Source organism: Microplitis demolitor, chromosome 9 (genome assembly GCF_026212275.2).
Source record: "Microplitis demolitor isolate Queensland-Clemson2020A chromosome 9, iyMicDemo2.1a, whole genome shotgun sequence".
Lineage (NCBI taxonomy): Eukaryota > Metazoa > Arthropoda > Insecta > Hymenoptera > Braconidae > Microplitis > Microplitis demolitor.
Genome location: NC_068553.1, coordinates 11,643,254 through 11,666,428, shown reverse-complemented (window position 1 = coordinate 11,666,428; position 23,175 = coordinate 11,643,254). Strand labels below are relative to the sequence as shown.

General features: G+C 30.9%; 1 protein-coding gene across 1 annotated transcript in view; it reads right to left on the bottom strand.

The window, feature by feature from the left end:
- The window catches only part of LOC103570411 (potassium voltage-gated channel subfamily H member 8), a 355,105-nt gene that overhangs the window by 77,707 nt on the left and 254,223 nt on the right, over positions 1-23,175 (bottom strand). Inside the window, exons 10-12 of the mRNA XM_053741792.1 lie at positions 16,215-16,226; positions 2,759-2,938; positions 2,487-2,686 (exon numbers count right to left, since the gene is read on the bottom strand). Coding sequence (XP_053597767.1) covers positions 2,487-2,686; positions 2,759-2,938; positions 16,215-16,226 — 392 coding nt within the window. The remainder of the gene's footprint in view (positions 1-2,486; positions 2,687-2,758; positions 2,939-16,214; positions 16,227-23,175) is intronic.

Below are 23,175 nucleotides of genomic sequence, written 5' to 3'. Positions count from 1 at the left end.
ATATGTCGACATTATTATTATTGTTATTATTATTATTATTATCATTGTTATTATTAGTACTATTATTATTATTATTATTGTTATTATTATTATTGTTATTATTATTATTATTATTATTATTATTATTATTATTATTATTATTATTATTATTATTATTATTATTATTATTATTATTATTATTATTATTATTATTATTATTGTTATTATTATTATTATTATTATTATTATTATTAAAATCTATAAAAGATCTATTCGAATCTATAAAAGGCCTGCGTGCTGACAAATACATGCTTTTTTCCCATCATGATTCTTAAATAAATACTTAGTTTATTTTAACTACCTTTCTTATTTTTCCCGCTTACACCTGTAGTATCTGGAAGTATCTAGTTCCTGTAGATATGCTAATCATTATCCTGTCCACTGGTTAGCTCAATTAGTGCATACCCGCATGCACTCCAGTTGCATACCTGTCTTGTATCCATGGCCCTACGATACCTGCTTCGTAGTCATCAATGACTTTTGTGACGATGGCCTCACAATAGTCTTAGATTGTAAGTCTTTCTTTCTCTCTTTACTCGCTGTAGCAGTGTATCATACTCATGGGTAAGAAGAGTGACAACAACCAGGTAAGCATAATGATTCTATTCTTATTATGACTACTAATTAACCGGGTGTATTATTTAACTATTTAACACCTGATTAAGTGTTATATTAGCAAATATTTAATGTCTTTATTTGTTATATACATTTTGATATAACCTGGCCCCACTAATCCCGATACTTTATATGCATTCACATATATAAATTCAAGGTCACACGGTCGCCTGGTCCTTACGAACCGGGTAATACAGAATCAATTACCAAATAATTAGCCAGAATGACTAAAAGGGACACGGGCTCATTTCTAGCGAACGTAAGAAATGGGTAACGGACGGTTGATTGACCCCTCCTTATCAGGGGTTGACCTCAACTTCGTTTCAGTACATACATACATACATACATACATACATACATACATACATACATACATACATACATACATACATACATACATACATACATACATACATACATACATACATACATACATACATACATACACGGACATCATCTTGACATCATCTTGAAATTAGTCAGAATCGCTTTCTAGAACCTCAAAGCGTCAAGAACTGACAGAAATTCGATTTTAGAAAATCGGACTGAAACCAATTATTTTCCGAATTATTGAAAATTTTTAATTTTCTTAGCAGGAAGTTAAAAATATTCGTTCCAAATGGACCATCCTAGAGTCGATGTATCAAACAAGTTGATGATTTTTTATTAATTAAAATAAAATAACAAGTTAACAATAAACGAGTGGTGAGAGTAGTCAAGAACGAGTATAATCTATAACACCAACTGATTTAGGGTTTACCTTACTGATATAATAATTTGCGACGATCAGACATTTGTTGAATAAAGTATGAGCATAGTATGTGAGCCGTCATTATCTGACAAATAGAATATTCTAAGCTCTCATTTCCTGTGCACTGTAAGCACTCATTGAGGTTCGTGCATGCACACCTACCACTTGTATTAAAAGCATTATGCTTTCCATATAAAGACTCACCTAGCCCACTTGCTATGCAATGTACTATTTTATATGGTTTATTATTAATCAAACCGTATGATGGAATGCGCAAACCCAGCACAAAATATACACACAACTTACAGTTATCAATTAAAACATAAAATTAAAAATCTCAAATTTACAGGAATTTAATTATACTATTCAATTAAACTATCTAAAAATTATTTTAATTTCTATTATTAATAGTTTTATAATGATATAAATCTATTATTTTACAGTACTGTAACTTTTAAGAGATATCGTAAGAATTACAGTAGAAGCTGAAATTTTTTCCAATTTTACTTTTCAAGAGATTGTTTTTATTATCCGTATTATAAATATAATTATAATTAATAACTGTTAACGTTTTTTTGTTTCGTGCGACTACTTAGTTGAAAGTATAGAAATTTTTTAATTGACTGAAATTCAAAATAGATAGGCTTTCAAAATCTGTTAAGTAATTTTCACTAATTTGAGTCCCCCATTGACATATATTGTGATAATCGAATGGTATCAAATATTCAAAATTCTGAATATAATAAAATAAAAACAACACCATCCAGTGGATGTTTCGCAGGATACCATGTTCACGTATGAATAGACCAATTAACATCTAACTAATATATTTCATAATCAACTTTTTTTTAATACGATACGCAACTGGAAGTTTTTGAATCATATTGAAATTGTATATTAGAATGTTTTCTGGATATTAGTGCATTTTTTCTTATTTAAGTACTGTATAAAATTATTAGTGATGATTTTAGTGGACGACCATCCGTCTTTTAAGTTTAGTAACAATAGAGAAGCTTTAATGCTGTAGTTACCTCTCCGCTTCACGTTTAAAGTGTGCAAAAATAAATAAGCGTCTTTTTACCTCATGAATATCAATGCCGTGGTTTAATGACCACGTCGTTTGAAAGTAATCTTGCATTCTCTGTTTGAGTTGATCAGGGATTTGATGCAAGGTCAAAAAATCCTTTAAATCTCGCCATTTAGTATGGTACAACGATTTTCTTGAGTACATTCGTTGAATTATTGCAGTCACGTTACCGAATACGACGGCGTGCATTAGAGCTGAAACATTTTTTGACGTAAATTTAAAAAAAAAGATCATCAATTTTGTATCAATAAATACATAAAACATACCCCCAATCAACATCGCAACTATCGAAAATATTTTTTCCCATGTTGTGTTAGCTGATACGTTACCAAAACCCACAGACGTTAAACTACTAAACGTGAAATAAAGTGATGTAACATAACTGTCAATATGTGATACATTCCGTACAGGTATTTTTAATCGATCTGCTAATGAGTGCATCCAACCTATTGACCAATCAATTTATGTATACTCTAGTTCGAAAATAAAGTAATTTATAAAAAATAAATGTATGTGGAAAAGAAAACAGTTGATGAATCAAAGCTTCGTAATCTTCAGAGTTAAAGGTCATGTTTACAGCCCTAGTGGTATGAAAAATATTGTGAAACTACTCTGGTACCAGAGTCAAAATGGTACTATATTGATTCCAGCGCGATTCCAGAGCAGTTTTGTGCCCTTTTTAAGTGTGATACTAGACTAAAACCAGAGCATATCCAAAATATTCCCAGAGTGTATTCAGAGTAATTCAAGAATATAAATTCAGAGTGAATCCAGAGAAAATTCTGAGCAAATCCAATATAAGTCCAGAATGAAACGAGTCTTTCCAGAGTGAAACCATAAAGTTTTCAGAACAAATCCAAAGTGTTCTTTAGAGTGGAACCACAGTTTTACCAGAGCGAATCTAGAGTAGAGCCGAAATGCATTGCGTGTGTCCTCAAGGTGTATCCAAAGTAAATTAAGAGTAAAAATTCAGAGTAAATCCCGAAAAAGTTTCACAAATAAAATTTTAAATAATGCTCAATTATGTTTACAAAAATTATATTTTAGAATGTCCAGAACAATTTAAAAATTAACTTTTTTTTTAGAAGATTTTGGGGGTATTTTGTTTTGCCTCCCGTCCCCTATGTCGTAAAATATATAAATTATACATGTATAAAAATATATTTCAAGTACATAAAAAATGTATAATTATGTTATATTACATTTCTTATGCTGTTGGTGAAATTAACAATATACTTTTATAATTCTTTTTTTTTATGTATTTAAAATATATTGTCCAAATTATTTTTTCATATTTTCAAGCATTTATTTCTTATATATCCTAAGATATATTTTTAATATATTTAAATTACATTAAAAATAGGCACAAGAATCGGCTAAAGATAGCTTTCAAATAATCTATTTTTATACATATTTAATATACACTAACATAAAAAATAAACGGAACACAAATTTTTTAAAAAATCGGAAATTTTGTTTTGATTCAAAAACTTTTTTTTTTGTTGGGCAGTGTTACGAACCCGGCATCTTTCATCCCGTACGCATGTATATAAATGTGGGTACATATATATATATATATACATATATATATATATATATATATATATATATATATATATGGATAAAAATAAATATACACAAAGAAAATAATAGATGTCAAGTCGGATAAATTTAAACTAAATAATTTAAAAATAACTCGAATTTCAAATCAAATTAAAACACTTGAGAATTAATAAATAATATACGATTTATACATTTAAACAATAAATAATATGTATATATATATATATATATATATATATATATATATATACTGTTACGTTCTGGTTCTAATTAAATTTGAATAAAAATTTTAGGAAATTTTTTTTTTTTTGAAGTCTCGAATTATTTATTCGCCACAGTGGGGGAATAAACGGTTTGACACTTCTTAGAATCATAAATAAATAATAAATTAATAAATCGTTACTTTGTTGGTGATATTATTTTATTCATGGCCAACAATGTAACGGAAACCTCTTGCGATAAGAGAATCGTCGTGGCTCGCGGATAATCTAAACAGATGACGACGCATGAGACCCGGGCCACGACGATTCTCTCATAGGAAACCTGAGATGCAACGTTAACACTTTGACGAATGTATTTAGTCGAAGAGCAGCAGGATCAGTCAGTTGATCGCGACATCTCAAAGAGCACGAAACTCTGTACAGTTAACTGACTGATCCGCCTGTCTCTATCGGTTTAAAGGAATAAAACCTAACTTAAACCTTTACACAAATCTTTGTCTAAGAACTTTATAAGGGGCGAGCGCTTACTAGCTGTTCCACCCTTCCTTTGCTCAGAGCGCTAATCAGCTGTTCGGGCTCCTTCACCCCCTATCATAACAACCTTTATGCCTCGAGGCTGACGTAGCAGGAGATCAGGACATGTTGTACAGCTTGGTCACGTAATTCAAGGCTTTATCGCGGACCTTACACAAGGTTGACCGAGAATAAGAACTAAGGAAGTCCTTATCGAGCCGGTAACGTTAGTAATACCGCGAATGGTTGCCAACGATTCGATTGAGATACCCAAATCCGGTGTCGTTGAGCCTCTGAGCACATGAGTTGTCGAGCCGTCGAGCTCAAGTGTTGTCGAGCCGTCGAGCTCATGTGTTGTTGAGCCGTCGAGCTCATGTTTTTTTGAGCCATCAGGTTCAGGTGATCTGATCAACCAGTTACAATCACTTGTCCTCACGGAGGCGTCGAATCTCCAGAGATCAGTTTGTTCAACCTCAGGCAAGGCCCCAAGGGAAAACCCGGCCTTCTGGACCGGCATCAGCGACAATTGGCAGTTGGTTTCCGTGGACGTTCCATTCATCCATCCAGCCAGTGGAAGTATCCCATTCCACGACCCTCGTTACGGGTATTATTCCGAGGCCTATTTCCAGGCCACCGGCAGGGACGCGTACACACTGGCGGAGGAGAAGAAACTACGCAAGAGAGGGATTATTTGGGCCGACTTATGGGGCCCATAATCTCCACCATGGTAAGTCGTTAAGCTTTTTGAATAAAATAAAAGAAGGTCAACAGCTGACGCACCTGGGGTCTATTAACACCCTCACGACGTCAACCTGATCAATTTAAAATTATTCTGTCTAATTAATGGATAAGCCAGAATGTAACATTGGTGCTGTGACCAGGATGATTTTAGATTATTTATAATTATTCAAATGGAAATTTTTGTGATTAAATGTACAATGACATTGAGTTACTTATCTAAATTGTAATGACAGAAATTAACTAGTAGATGTGAGTTTGAAAACTAATAGTTTAATTTGTTTATAAACTAATATTATTGTGAAGTGCCAGTTATTATTAAAAATATATTTTAAGTCGAAGAGTGTTTTGCTAATAACCAGGTGAAGTTATTTGTGAAAGTGAATTTAATTTTTGGAGAGGAATTTACAAACTTTGAAATTTTCAAACCAATGGCTGGGTGATATTTAATGAATTCTTTAAAAAATCTTGGTTAACAATTATGATTATTAAAACCTTTATTTTATTTAATTGAGACATTTTTGATTTACTTTATCCATTCGTAAAGATTACAAGCGTTACTATCGACTCAGTGCGCGTTTATAATTCTAAACATTTTCAAATGGTCAGCTCAACATCCTGAGATAAATTAAACCGCTGGGCCACCAGAAAACGTAAGATTAGTCTAATTAACGTTACGCCTTAATTTACACGCAAGTGATTGTTATTGCCGTCGGAAGATGTACGTGCATGCAGCAGTCAACTAATCAATTAATTTATCTGACGTGCTTATCGATTATCGAGAAAAAATGCTGTAAGTGAAAAAAAAAGTTAAATATGGAAATTAACGATCATAACTACTTCGGATAAATAAGTTTAAAATTAATTGAATTATTAATAATGTTGCTACGGACTTTAAACTAATTTTTCGCGAGTGCATATAAATGTCTACGCGATATTATCAACATCTAAATTTTGAAATTATGTGGAAAATAATTGTCCGGTTTTTGAACCTGACTATGATTTCGCTGAATATATCATTAAAAGATTATAATTAATAATAATTTAAATGCTTTTCATGAAAGAAACAAATAAAACGTTGCTACGGATTTTAAATAATTTGCCGCGAGTATTGTGCGGAAACAGTTGTTGATTTTATTAAAACAATTAATTATCTAATGACTCCTGGATGAATTACAAAGAAAATTATAGTTTTAAATAATAATTCTAATTTCAGAATTTTATTATTCTGTTTAAATTAATTTTCAAAAATTTAGTGTTTTTATATTTGGAAATTAAAAGTGTTGCTGCAGATATTTTTAATTTATATCGCGTTCTACAATCGGAATCTACAAAATTGAAAGGCCGTCTCTTAAAGGAGACTGCGATAGGCGAAAAAGAAAATTATTTACGGGCTTGATTACTTGCATTTCAGAAGCAAGAATCTAGTGGGTGCAAGATTCTACCTTCGGTGGAATCTGGATCCATAACGTTAAAAGCTCGTTGGTTGAATGAAACCGCAATGCGCGAGCTTCGAGAAAATGATAATCCAAAAATTAATATCGAGAATTTCAATAGATCAAAAAGATCTGAGACAATCAAAACTGTCCATAATGAGGCAGTATTAGATTCAAATAAATTTGAGCATAAAAACGTGCCACCTAAAAATAATTTAAATAAGATTTCATGTGATTGGAAGCCAATGATTGATTTTAATTTTCTCCTTAATAATTCGAATTATGCGTATGTCAAAAAAGAGCTGCCTGCAGTTGTAATATCAGGAGCTCATTCGGTTCGGTCTACTCAAAATTTGTTGAGAGCTGAAAATTTAAATAACCGGGTTGACGAGCTTGTTGTTGCCGTAACCACGGAAAATGAAATTATGCCAGCCCGAGCCAATAGAGTTTTTGAGGTTGAGCATACGTGTAAAAATGACCGCGTTAACTTTTTAAATATAAAAAGTATTAGAAGTAACGAACTACTTTACTGCTTTGTGGAGAGTAAAGTAGAAAATGATTACAGTCAATCATTGGGCTCAAAAATCGATTCGCCATCGTGGGTGGTTTCAAAAGGAAACAATTCACAAAATGATAGACAATGTACGTTTTATAAACATTATTGTAATAATGAAATGAATAAATTTAGTGGTTCTACGTTTTCAGGCTCAGACTTTATAAGAAATATATTTTACATTATGGTTTATATTAAAGGTATATTTGACCTATCAATAATATTTGAAAATTATTTACAATTTTGTTTCAACATGACTGCATTTAACAAAGATGTATTTAAGATTGGAAGAACCTCCGGATAAATATAAATTATCGGAGATTGAATCTGACAATAAAAATATTATATACTTGAAAATAGGCGCTAATTTGGATCGAAAGGGATTGGACATTAACGATTTATTTTTGATCTTATTAAATATAAAGAAATCAAAAGATTATTTAATGTTAATGTATTATATGAATTTTATTTTTATTAAATTATTAAGTAAACTTTGTGTACGCCTTTATAAAAATGATTTGGTGTGGTGGTGTAATTGGGTTGATTGGGCAAATTTTGAATATCACCATCAGAGCCTGACGGAAGAACATCGTGGTGTGAAAAATAGATTTTCCAAAATAATCGGCAACGATACTTCCCGCTCTACGTGTGATGTTAATTCACCTACGATTAGTTTCCTCGCGTGTATAAACGTTAAATGTATACACGTTGAGCTATTTATATTCATAAATTTCCAAGACTTCCACTGTTTGTCAAAAACAGTTGGAAGGTCGAGTTTAACTTTGGACAAGCTGCAAAGATGTCTCAGAGCCAATACCGTTACCGATATAAAGATTAATTGCCTCCGAAGAATCAACAGCTATACTATATTTGACTAATCAACTCGACCAAGTTCAATATTTTCAAGTGCCAGATTAGCCAGTGGAGTCTAAAATAATTATGTTAAATTTTTGTATTGCCAAAAACCTCTTGAACTTCATATTATTTTAGAAATAGAAATATTGATTGACTTACGTCGGAAGGTACAATTAAATTGTAATTTTGAATTTTACTTATGACTAGGGTCATAAATATAGCTATAAATTTAAATTATTTACACATGTATGTAAAAAAAATAGCTCATCTCAGGTTTAGCTTTATATTCATAAGTGAAGAAATTCTTTACTACACTCAAAATGGATTATGATTTTTGGTTTATATAGAGTCGTTTAAACATTCAACTGTAGTTTATATAAATTCATTTATATGTTCAATTTTAGTTGCTATCGAGTCATACATTTCATTTGAATTATATCGAGTCATGAATTTCATTTTCAGTCGTAGCTTTATTCATTTAAAACGCTGCGACTTGCTTATGTCGGGAGGTGTTATGTTCCCGTAATATTTTATTGATTAAATTAAATTAATTATTTTTCATTACATTAATTTTACGTAATGTAACGGAAGTCAGTTACGATAAGAGAGTCGCCGTGGCTCGCGGGTAATCAAAACAGATGACGATGCATTAGACCCGGGCTACGACGATTCTCTCACAGGGAACCTGAGATGCAGCGTAAACATTTTGTCAACTTTGTTGGCTCTATTATATTTTTATAATGACTAAATAGTCAGTCTTTGGAGAGAGCTCCTAGAGCTTGAACCTCTGCTCTGCTCTCTATATGGTTAATAAACTCCATAATTAATTCTAAATTAATTCAACCTTATTGTGACCCTATATTTTCACCTACACTATGACCTATCCATATCCCTATTAATACCCAGGGGCGAGCGCTTACTAGCAGTTCCACACTGTCCTATAACCCTAAGCGCTCAACAGCAGTTCAGGTTTCTTTCAAATTTTCTGCCGATTTTCCATTCATTCACCTGCTGCTATAATAAAAATATGGAGTTGGAACCGGCACCGAAAATACTTTAAATCGCGAAAAACAATTAAAATTAATAATTAATAAAATAATCGACGACCACGGCCCACCAGGGGTCTGTAGACACTCTAACGAGGCCAAACCTAGATAAAATTAAATAATTAAAAATTATTTTTATTTTTAATTAATTTTGGGTAATTTCCCAAAACGTAACAATACATATTTAAATAAACATATTTGACAAATAAAAAAATATACATGTATTTAAATATAAATAATATATATTTTAATTGGGCAAATATATTGAGGAAATTTGATATATATATGAATTTATATATATATATTTATCTAAATTTAAAAATAATTAAAATAATGATAAATAATGAAGTACACCATTTTGTAAGAAAGGGAAGATACGCGAAGGCGAAACATTACATATGACTGGGCGTGAATACTGTGCTGTAACCTGAGTACCGGGCGGAGTAAGACAATACTGTGAAACCCAGAGTAAATTAAAGAAACGCCTGCAGCAAGAGTAAACGACCAACTTACTCCTGATTCTATCCTAATACATAGAAATGAGAAAAGACTATTCAGAGGGCTGTAATACCCCCAAAATTAATAGCAAATTTATCGAAAACATTAAATTCAATACTAATTTTATTTTTATAAATGTTTACCTATGCATTTTGAAAAATATCTATAATTTTGTTATTTATTAATGTAAAAAATTAAACTGCTGATGGCAGTACTTTTAATTTTATTTAAATAAATAAACTGCTGATATGAGATATCAGATTTATTTAAATAAACAAAGATTCGGAGAAAACTTGGATCATCGATAAAATTTTTAATGAATAAACAATAAACTCTAGAAGAGTCTTCCTGCGTCTTTTCTCATGGCCCCTACCATGTGGGCCCATCTAAAATTACAAGTCAAATAAAAGTCGCTGCATCCACTAATGAAATCAGTCACAAAAACTCATTAGTCCGCGATGTAAATCCGTTACCGTCGGGTGTAATCCCGTTCTCGTCGGGTGTGACCCCGTTTTTAAGTTTTTTTTTGTAAAGTACAGTTTCGGGATGAGATTCAATTTTATTCAAGGATTTCAATTTCAGTTTTCTTCAAGGATTTCAATTCTAGTTTTATTCAAGGATTTCAATTTCAATTTTATTGAAGAATTTAAATTTTAATTTTATTCAAGGATTTCAATTTCAGTTTTCTTCAAGGATTTCAATTCTAGTTTTATTCAAGGATTTTAATTTCAATTTTATTCAGGGATTCCAATAATTTCGGTTACTTTTAAGATAAAATTATTTTCCCTGCGTTAAAATAAAAGGGTGCAGTGATTTTTAATTACTTTGTGTACTGTGAATTTATGGGCAATTGAAATAAATAAATTAAAAATTATTTGTGAAAAGCTATAAAAATGTAGTGAATTTAAAAACAAGTTTGTGAAATTTAAATTAAGTTTCAAGTTACCTGCAATAAAAAGTAATAATTTGGCATGAACATGCGTTCTCTTTTATTTAATTCCGGCGGACAATTAGACTAACAATTTATTTAACTTTAAACGAGTGATGAGTGACTGAAATGACAATATATTTACTACAGTAATTTTTATATTTCATATCCTTATTTAAGGAAAATAATTTTTCCATTACTTTCATTTGATTTTAAAATGAAATATATCTAAATAGTATATTTCATATCTTTATTTAATGAAAATTATTAATCTAAATAATTAATTTAAAATATATTACGAAAATATTATATTACGAATTTAAATAATAATTCTAAACTTTGTGAATTTTTAAACAAAACTATTTTTTATATTAATTCAAATATTAATCTAAATAATAATTTTACCATGTAATTTTGAATATATTTCAAAAATATTATGTTACGAATTTAAATAATAATTCTAATTCTTTGAATTATTAAACAAAACTATTTTTCAATATTAATTCAAATATTAATCAAAATAGTTAATTTAAAATATACTACAAAAATATTATTTTATGAATTTAAATAATAATTTCAATTCATGAGTTATTAAAGAATACTATTTGTTTAATGTTAATTCTAGTATAAATTCAAATAATTAATTTTAGTTTAAGAATTTGAAATATATTTTACGAAGCTAAATAATAATTTACATAAGTTAATTCAAATATTATTCTGAATAAGTAAATTTTAGTTCAATAATTTCAAATACATCACTAAATATTACGAATCGCAATAATAATTTTTAAGTTGTAAATTATGGAATATTATTTTCAAGAATAATTAAAATGATTTTTAAGTAATTTGTGAAATTGAAATGATTTTATGCCATTTAGAGATTTTGAAATGTTCTACAGAATAAGAATAATCGAAATAGGAATTTTCAATAACCACTTTACTATGAATTTTATTTAATAATTGAATGTATGTTAAAATAAAATTAAAAACCACGAAAAATCTGTTGTTGTAAAATTTCACATCCATGTTTCCCCGTGAACCCCCTGAAATAAGTCATTCCTAGAAATCTATAGATTTCTAAAAATCAAAAAAAAACTTAATAAATTATTCAAAATTTTCACGGTGCCATAAAACTAGAAAGTATTTTTTACTTCTGCATAGTAAGAAAAATTTTTCTGCGGAAAATTAAAGGTATAATGTAATTGAGCATCTACTATATGACTACCAAAACACGCACTTGTCACTCTGTCAAATATCAGAGGAGTATCCGTGCCAGAATTGTTTTCAAGTATAGAATATAACAACTCTGAAATATATATCTAACTAGGAACAGCACAAGATTTTGGGTGCGATCTAGTGGCGAACACAGAACTACTTCCACTGCTACTTAGCTCCGGTGACTTTCTCCTCCTCCATACATAACTTCTCCCAACAAATTTTTCTCTCAAGTCTTCTACACTAAAATTCAAAGAAAATAAAAAAAGAAGTGCGTGTATCAGTGTGTACACGCGGAAGAAGTGAAACTTCGTCGGTTCATATTTATTAAATACTATAATAAAGTTTTACTCTAAATTAATTTTATGGTAATCTTTAGGTAACATATTTATTATTAATATTATTATTATTATTTTGAACAGTATATTAAAATGTTATGAGAACAGAAAAGGTATCAGTACTCTGTAAAAAATTTGCAGACTGAACGCGGAGTGAATCCAGAGTGAACGTGGAATTAATGACTTTTTATTTATTCACTCTTCTTTGGGGTGAATTATACTCCGAAAGAGTCTTTCGGAAAATATTAATTAGAAAAAAAATTACTAATACATAGTGATCTCAGGTCTTTTAGATTTGGACATTTGTATTGAGTACGAAAATAATTACAAGTTCCCATTTCATATATTCACGCGAAATGATTTTTGAAAATTATAAGCAGCTGATAATAAAACTTGCACAAATATAATTCAACTGAGTCATAGACGGTCGTATGATTTACATGACCATACCATGAGATAAAATTTCATATTCCACCAAAATATCAAATATTCCCTTAAAAACTATGTCATTATAGCTATTCAATAATTTAATATTTTCACTATGTATTACATGAACGAAATTATAATTTTTTCGACAGACACTTGAAATCTACGACATTTAGCGCCTATAGCCGGCAGCTAAAAATATTGGATAAGATACAGCTGGTAAAAAAGATACGTAATCGTACTAATAGTAACGTCATCATCGGATCAAAAAATATTTTTTGGTTACATGTGCGATAGCAAACTACCAAAAAATATCGAAGTAACTTAACGAGCAATCTTGTGTCAAAATTTATCATCATTTCAATTTGTCCACTTACCTACTTCTCTCTCATTTTCATCAAATACTCAAAACAATCTTACCAAATAAATAGACGCGGATTTATAATCTGCCATTTATAGGCACTAAATGTAGTAAATTTCAAATATCTGTGACAAAAACTAATGTATTTATCTAGTACAATCGAGTCTAAAACGCTCGTGTGTTAGTACCCTCGCCTTCGGCTCGGGCACCAATCTTCACACTCGCGTCTTAATCACGATCGCACTCGATAGATAAACTACTATTAGTGAGTTACTAAAATATTTCATGAATCAAAAACGTAATATTTTAAGTTTAATTGTTAATATCTGAATAAATTATTTATTTAAATGATTATGTTTCTAATTACCAGCTGTTTCTATTAAATATAAATTTATTTAAGTATTAAAACTCCGGGCCGGAGTGAATGCGGATTGTAATAAAATCCGCGACGCTCCGAAATCACTCCATTCATAAAAAATGCTGTCGAGCAGTGGTATCATCTTTTTGTTGACTTTTCTCATCGGTACTGGAGTTTGAAACAATCCATTTGCATATAACTTTAGTTAACAAAAAAAAATAGTCTTTGGACGATACGATAGAAATTCACTCCGAAAAATTTGCTGACGATTAATGGTATCGACATTTTGTCAATTTTTTTTTATTTCCTTTGATTTTTAATAAAAAACACTTGAAAGAAAAAGTTGTTGGGAGAAGATATATATGAAGGATAGTCTTGCCAACAAGTACCTTTTCGACGAAAACCTGTTTAACCTCACCGAAAATTATAGTTGTGGTCCCATTCGATTCGAAATAACATCTAGAAAAAATATTTAAGTGTAAAATTGGGGCTCCCAAAAAATTTAAAAGTTATAAACAATTTATTAAAAAAAAGAAAAGAGGTTTGGTTTTTTGCAAATATTTCGATACTATTTGAGATATCCAAATTTTGAAAAAAGATCCTTTAAGAGCAAGAAATTTCCTAAAAAAAAGTCTCACCTCCCTGAACTGTGCCAGTAATATCTATAATTTTAATTTAACGGTGAAAATGGGACTAACAACGGATAGCGGCGTACGCACGCGCGTCGGGCGAATCGATAGCCGGACCAAAAAAAAAAAATTATTTAAACCAATGAAATTTAAGTATTAAGGAAAAAAAAAAATTTAGTACTTTCTAAACACATAAATAAATAATAATCCACTGACAAAAAATTTTTACCCCAATTTTTTAATTAACTGAGCTTTTGTTAATTAGGTAATTTTCACTCGTTGAAAGCTTACATAAAATCCCTAATTATTTTTAAACTAAAAACTTCAGATTTTTTTACTTCTTGGAGCTATTCTTGAAATGGTTTAGGAAGATCGCCGTTAAAGAAATTAAAAAATTGTCATGTTTTACTTTTTTATTAACAATCTAGAGAATTGAAAAATAAAAAACGTGAAATAAAGCAATCAAGAAAATTTATTTTTTTGATTATTTTGTTTTTTATTGCTAAAAGCTACATATTGTTAATTTCAAGACGAATTTTTACTTGCATTGTTTAAACAATTGCTACAAACAATTGCATTATTAATAAGATAAAAAAAAATTTTTTTTTTGGGAAAAAAACACTTAATGAAAATAATGATTTTTAAGAAAAAAATCGATTCTGAAGTAAAATTTTTTATTGCTAAAACGCGCATTAGCTAATTGATAATTTTTTTTGTTGCACGGAGAAAAAAATATGGAAATTTTTCCAACTTTACTAACGAGAAATTTCCTTGTTGACATGGCAAATTTTGCTTTATCAACATGGGAAATTTGACCATGGGAAAATAGGAATGTAACCATATTTCATTGGAATTTTACCCATGTATTATAGGAATATCTTTTATGTTACCATTAGAAAAATTTCCATGTAGAAATGGAAAAATTGCTCTGTTAACATTGCTGAAAATTATTTATTGACATCGGTATTTTTCCCATGTTGATGGAGTAATTTTCTTCCGTGTTGACATGAAAATTTTTCCCATGTTGACAAGGAATAAATTCCATTGTTAACATAGTAAAGATTCCGATGTTTTTTTAAGTAAAAATATCCATATTGGCATGAGAAAAATTCCCACGCCAACATAGGAAAAATTTCTATGTTGCATGGGAAAAGCCACAAGAAGCTAAAATCTACTATCAACTCTTTTTTGTACTCAAAACATAACGAAAGGTTTCAAAACATAAAACAAGCAAGAAACATGCATCGAGTTTTTTTGGGGGCCCGTTTTACCCAAATTTTCAGGATTTTTTAGATAGACACAGCAAATTACCACCAGAAAGTGAGCAGAAGGAAAAAAAAAGTAATACAAGCTGAAAAACTCACATTTCTTTTAATTTTTTGAGGGGCCTATTTTGCCCCACATTTTTTGATTTTTTATTTCTAATGGACCGAATAAATCAAATACTTGGCAAGGGAGTGTTACGTTCTGGCTTTAATTGCATGTAAATAAAAATTTTTTAATTTTTTTTGGTGATACATAATAAAACTTTGGTCGCTCTGATGAAGAAAAATTCTTCAACAGAGCAACTATAGCAGATAAGCGATTTCCGCGAACACCGTCGTGGCCCGTAGTCTAAACTCATGACGAGGCATGAGACCCGGGCCTCGAATGTGTTCACTAGGGTAACCTGAGATGCGATGTTGGACGATTCATAATTTCATAATTTTTTGTCCTGAATCTGCGGATACAGAACAGACAGTCAGTCGACGAACATCTAAGTCACCGGACCAAGGTTTGGTGACTGACAGACTCAATAATTAATTTTATTACTTAAAATTTACCTAAATTTAGTAAATATAGTGTACCGTTTATTATATAACCCTTATCAAATATTCTAAAAATCCATAATCACTAATAATCGACGACGGACACGCCTGGGGTCGATAGATACCCTAATGATGTCAAACCTGAACATTTAAATTATTAATATAAATTTATTTATATTTTTAATTATTCTGGGGGTACTACCCCAGAATATAACAGGAGTAAAAAAAAGTAAAACAAGTAAAAAAAACTGAGGATTTGAAAGTTTTTTTCTTAAAGGGCCCATTTTGCCTCCTTCCCTTTCCCTATTTAATCATCAATTCAATTAATTAATTGTGATTTACTTAATAAATGACGTAAAAAAATAATCAGTATACAAATATTTTACTTCTATATACATAGAAATTTCTACTTTGTTAACATAGGAATTTTTCTCATGTTGACAATGGAGAATATTCCATAGCATTGAAGGAATTCCAACAATGTTTATATAGGAATTTTTTCAATGTCAACATGGGAATTGTTCCTATATTACATAGTTATTTTTCCAACTTTGATATGTGAAAATTTACATTTTCAATATAGGAATAATTCCTATGTAACAAAGGAAAATTTACCATGTGACATAGTTACAATCAATATGTTGACATAGTAAAATTTACAATGCCAACAAAGGAATTTTCCACAAGTAAAATTGGAAAAATTTCCATTTTTTTCTCTCCGTGTACTCAATATTAATATAACGGAACCATTATTTTTTTTTATCATAATTTATCATGTTCTCTTATATTAGAAAAAAAAATTTTTCTGCATTTTTTATATAATTTTTTAGACTTGGACTTGTCACTATCTTTCTGTTCTTCTTCATTTTTATTAAAATAACTTATTGAAAATAGAGTACTACACTTTAAGCCTTTTTTATTCTCCATTAATCATTGAACAAATTAAACTTTCAACCGAAGCTATAACTCAATTGCTAAATGAATTACAGTCGAGTACCCGTCATAAGCCCAGCCTAGGGGACGTAGGAGAAATTTTTCGTGGAATTTCAGCATCCCTACTCTCGCGCGGTTAGTTTTGTCGCTCGACGTCCCGTATAAGCCTGCTCCATTTCTTTGTTTCGTCGTAACGTTGTCAAACGTTTTTATAGTACGTTTATACATACAGTGCAAAAAAAAAAATTTAACAAAACATCGATTGTTTCATGGTAAGTTTATTTAATTATTTATTACAGAAATTATCAAATAAAATTTGTTTATAAAGTTCTGTAGTTCTTCCCATTTTTGTATATAATTTTACCGGTGTATGTTGACACATTACATTAAAATTATTTAAACACTCGATGGCATAATTTTACATATTTTAGTAATATTTACAATTAACTTCTATCAATAAACATGTACGTGAAGCAAAATTGTGGTTATACAGTCAAAAAACTTTTTAACCTCACAGTTTCAATAAATTAAATAACTAAATGTTGGCATATGTGTATCTTCATTCTAACTGTCAATCGTTCAATTTAAGAATTAATAAAAAAAAAAAAATATAATAATAATAATAAATAAAAATACTTAATTTTGGCCTTGTATGAAAAATATTTTAAAAGAAACGTTTTATTGGATAATAAAAAAACTAAGAAATAAGCCTTCTTTGTGTTGTGTTTTTTAAAATCGTTTTTCTTTATTTAGTTTTCATATTTTTTGCAGTGAAATATGGCTTCAGTTCCGAACCCTACAAAAGACTGTTCTGTAGGAACATTTAATGATCCTTTGAATGATCATTTAGAATTCCCTAATCAATTGACTAATCGAGAGAACAAGAGAAAAGAAGGAAGTAAAGTTGAAAAAAATAGTTTTTCATTCGAAGAAAAATTCAAGATTATTAATTTGTTGGATACACAATCAAAAGATGATGTCTGCAGCCAATTTCATTTGGATATAAGCACTTTAAATAAATGGATTAAACAGTCGACAATAATTAAAGAGATTTGTAAAAATAACTATAGTAAGAAGTTAAAAAAACAAAAAATAACTGAGATTAGAAAACTTGATGACATGCTGTACGCTTGGTTTCTTAATCAACGAGCTAGAGGTACTCCTTTATCTGGACCTATCTTGAAAGCACAAGGTTTAGTTATGGCTGAATGCTTAGGAATAAAAAATTTTAAAACGAGTAATCACTGGTTTGATGGTTGGAAGAAGCGTGATAATGTACGACTATTTCGGATCCAAGGGGAAAAACTATCTGCTGATGAACCTGCATCAATTATCTTCAAAGATAATTTTCAAGATATTATCAAGAAAAATGAATTAACAAGAGCCCAAGTATTTAATTTTGATGAATCTATGCTTAATTTTAAAATGCTGCCAGCTTATACATTTGTATCAAGCCGTGAACAACAAGCGTCTGGCTTTAAAAAAGACAAGAGCCGTATTACATTTGTAGCGTGTTCGAATGCAGATGGCTCGCTTAAAATCCCTATACTTATTATTGGGCGCTCTGCGGAACCCAGGGTTTTAAAAAGTCGTTCTGCTGAAACATTACCTGTCTTTTATACTCATTCCAAAAGCTCGTGGATGACCTCTGCTATTTTTCAGAATTGGTTTGAGACAGAGTTCGTACCTAAAGTTCAAATATTCTTGCGTCAAAAAGGGTTGCCGATGAAAGCTATTCTTTTAGTTGATAATTGTAAATCACACGTAATGTTGAGTGTTGGAGACATTAAAACAGAATTTTTTCCACTGAATATAACATCTATCGCACAGCCTATGGACCAAGGAATTCTAGAAATATTGAAAAGAAGGTACAGAGCCCGACTTGTATCAACCCTTGTTGATGCTGCGAAAAAAGGAACTTCTATTCCTGAATACTTAAAAAGTATCACTTTAGATAATGTCGTGAATTGGATTAGTGAAGCTTGGAATAAAATGTCTTCATCAACAATCTATCGGTGTTGGAGAAAAATTTGGCCAGTCCAGACCCGTGATGCTGAAACACAAACTGAGTCAACTTCAGAAGTCTTGACTCCGTTGTACTTGATGGTAGAAAATGAGTCTGATGAAACAATGTTGGATAAGTTAGTAAATACTGATGAAGTTCTTGAATCATTGAGATCTTTAGAAGAGTTTGCCGGTATAGAAAAAGTAGCTGTCGAGTCGTGGATGAATAAAACCGAGAATTGGGGTATAGAAACTTTATTTTATTAAATATTTAGTTAATAATTTATCATTATTATTTATGTAGCTACCAAAAATTTTAACCGGAAATACAGATAATTAAAATAAAATGGATTTGTTAAGTTAGTTAGCAAATCTTAACTCATTCATTTGTCGTGATAAAATTTCTCCTTTCTTTTCTCTAAAAATTTAATTTTTTTATACATAAACTACAGATGAACTTGATGTGGAGGAACGTGAAAAGACTGTCAACTTAGATATGATGGACTTGGCTTCTAATACTTATAATGAAAATTCTAATGTTAACACTCCATCAGATTTTTCAGTTGCCGCCCCTGCGAGTTGGTACCCGGAGTTAGCTGGGGTACGTTTACGTTTATTGGGGAATGGCAGGCCTCGTTCGCGATGCTCGAGGAAGCCAAAAATTCGCTAACTCGTGATATCACGGGGAGTGACACCGCGGGAAGACCCGCGAGTCCACGGCTTGTATGTGGTGAGGGAAGAATGGATGGAGAAGCGAGAATGTGAGAGTGACTGGAAATAGTAGAGTGTGGAAGTGGATGGAGTAGGAGACAAGAGAAGAGTAATTGGGAACTGACCATGGTGTCCGAGAGTTGGATTTTGGAGTCGCTCGAGTACGAGTCGACCCAGTAATCGAGTTTGGAGTCTTGGAGCGAGTGGTTATGAGTCGAAGAGCCCGAAAGGTAGGCCTTGACCACACCCTTGGCTGATGTCGTTTGGAGCTTGTGGCTCTATTTGTTGAATTTGGAGCCGTTTGTCGTGATTTTGCCGTCTTGAGTTACTGCATTAGTTAATTTAATTTTATTATTTATCTGGAATTGTGTTAAGTTTTGTGATTCGTCGTCCACGAGAGGTTCTCGATGTCATACTCAGATATTTATTAGTTTGATGGACCGAGAGTACTCGATCGCGGGCCTGCTGGGCTCTTCACACCACTCTCGCGTCATCTTTACGATATTTTATTTAGTTTTTTTTTCTTTTCGTTATTTGGTTTAATTTAAATTTTAATTCATCGGCTTCTTCGATGTAAAAAGAACCGCGACCCTCTCTCCACAACCTAGCATACTGAGTGCACCAGGACATGCCGCTACTTCCGTTCATTTCTCTCATCTCCGAAGGATTTAGATATTAGATTTTAATTTACGTGTACGTTTAGACCGGTTGCCGATACCAGGGAAATAAAAGTCGGATGGCGCCCGTCAGGATCTGGAGGAAATGAGAGGATTGATCGGTGGGCGAAGTGTAACGTAGCCCGATTTGTGAATTTTGAGTTCGAGTCATTGAGTAAATTTGTTGAGTAAGAATTATGTGTAATTTTGTTAAGTTTAATCGAGTTATCTAAGAAAAAGAATTACGTTACAAGCTCCAAGAAGTAAAAATATCCGGGGTTCTTCCCGAGTCAAAAAGTTTCAGCATTATTTCAAGCTGAATACGCTGAACTGGACCTTAAATGAAGCTGAATGCGCTGAATTGAACCTCAATTAAAACTGACTGCTCTTAATTGAGCCTTAAATTAAACTGCTCAGCCTGCTACTGGAATTAAATTGAAGCTGGATTCAACCTGAACAAGCTTAAGCTTTAAACTAATGTAAAATTTTCAGGCTGTTTTGAAACTAAACAATTAAAAAGACACTGAATTCAAGCTGAATAATCTGTAGGTTATTCAGTTCAAAACTAGATTAAGCTTTGAGCTTATTTTCAAGCTGAATAAACTGCTTCTTAACAAAAATTTGGCTTGAATTGAAACTGAATAGCCTGCTAAAGTATAAGAAAACACTGAATTCAAGCTGAACAAGCTGTTAGGCTGTTCAGCTTGAAACTAGCTTGCACTTTGAACTTATTCTGAACCTGAATAACCTGTTACTTAATAATTTTTCAAGTATGAATTCAAGCTGAACAGCTTGATATGACTGTAAAAGTGAATGTATTCTTTCGATCTTATGTAGGGTACAACTAAACTCAGTAGTCACTGTCGGTAGCATAGCCTAGTCGTTAAAGCGTCGGTCTTTCGTACGAAGGGTCCCGGGTTCGAATCCCACTAATGCGTGTGTGGTCGTTGACAAGTGTAGCGTTTTTTCTCTGAATCAAAAATTCCTAATGCAATCAGAAATTCGATTATTCGCATATCTAATAATCTCTGCATCACTAAAATGATTGAACAAAAAATTAAAAAAAAAAATAAAACAATCTGATATTTTTAATTTAGTTAAATATGGTCGTATTCAGTCATACGCAGCCATATATTGCCGATTTCCAAATGTGACCGTATATAATTGATTTTTCCCGGTCAATTTAAAAAATATTAAATAATTACAATCATTTTTATTTTATATAATCAAATATAATAATAATAATCGTATAAATCCTCGTCTCTAACTTAATGTCGGCCAAATTTCGGCAGGGAAACAAATTTATTTTTTTTTTTACTCGGGAAACCTAACATCAATCTGAAAAGCCTTAATTTCAAACTGAAGAGCCTGACTAATTGATTTTATTTTCAAGCTTAATTTCAGCCTGATTGTCCTGAAAAGTGAAATATTACGACCATTCAGTCTGAGTTCAGGCTCATTTTATAATGTATTTTAAATAGCCACTTTTTATTTTTTTCAACTGCTGCCTAGCAGTTTATTCAGTTTGAAATAAAGGTGAAATTTTTCGACTCGGGTTAGTTTAGGAATAATCAGGGTGTTTATGTAAACTTTCAACACGTAAAAATTAACTGACAAACAATAGCATAGTTAGTTAAAAAATTGGGGTAAAAATTTTTTTTAGTGGATTATTATCTATTTATGTGTTTGGAACTTACAAAATTTTTTTCATTCCATAATATTTAGACTTCATCGGTTAAGAAATTGTTTTTTGTTCATGCTATTGATTCGGTCGTCACGCGTGCACACGCCGCTACCTGTTTTTAGTCCCACTTTCATCGTTGAATTAAAATTATAAATATTAATGGCACAGCTCGGGGAGATATCTCTTTTTTAGGAAAATTCTTGCTCTTTTAGGATCTTTTTTTAAGTTTTGGATATTTTGAATAGTTCTCGAAATATTGGCAAAAAACCAATCCTCTTCTTTTTTTTTACTAAAGTGTTTATAACTTCTACTATTTTTGGGGGCCTCAATTTTCAACTTTAATGTTATGTCCGATCATTCTCATCCTATATATGTTAATAAAAATAAAATTAAAAATCTAAACATTTAAATAAAATGCTTAGTTGAAAATGTTTTGTGAAAGAACAAAAATAATTTAAAGAAATTTTATCTTTTAGTAGTTTATTATTGAAGAAAAAGATCTTGGGAGCGATGCAGGGGTCTTGTAAAAAGGGCAGCTGTATAACTTCCGTGGTAAGGCCGAGCACTACTTTTTAGAGTTTTTCTACGAAAACTCGTAAAAGTGGTAATAAAATAGAAAAATGTAAGTTTCCGCTGCTTGGGAGTCCTCCGGCCCAAAAGGGAAACTCTTCAGATCACTTTTGGGAAGAAACGGAAATCTTCCATTTAAACAAAAATTAAAATTTAAACTAAAAAGAATGAAAGACCAAATAAGAAATGTATAATATATAGCGGATAAATAAATAAACTAATAAACGAATAGTTTATTAAATGAATAAATTTATAATAAATAATCAGGTAAATAAAGAAATAAAAAAGTAAATGAATAAGTAAATGAATAAATCTATGAATAAAAAAATAAATAAGTACATAGATAGCTAAGTAAAGGTAAGCTAGAGAAAGGGCCAAAGAATACGTTTAGGACTAATGCGAGGGGATGGTGCGACCACCGAAGTATTGGGTCCAAAACAAATGGGAGAAAAGTCAAGGCCAAAATGATTTTCTATTGGGCCTGATTTCCCCCCGAACAAAGTAATGAAGCAACGCCTTCTCGTTTTCTGTGAGACTCTGAATTTTAACTGAAAACAATCCGTTGGTAAAATTGGTTCTAAGTGGACAGTTGTGTTTATAAATAATAATAAATCAGAATAGGCTGGTACCCACTTGATA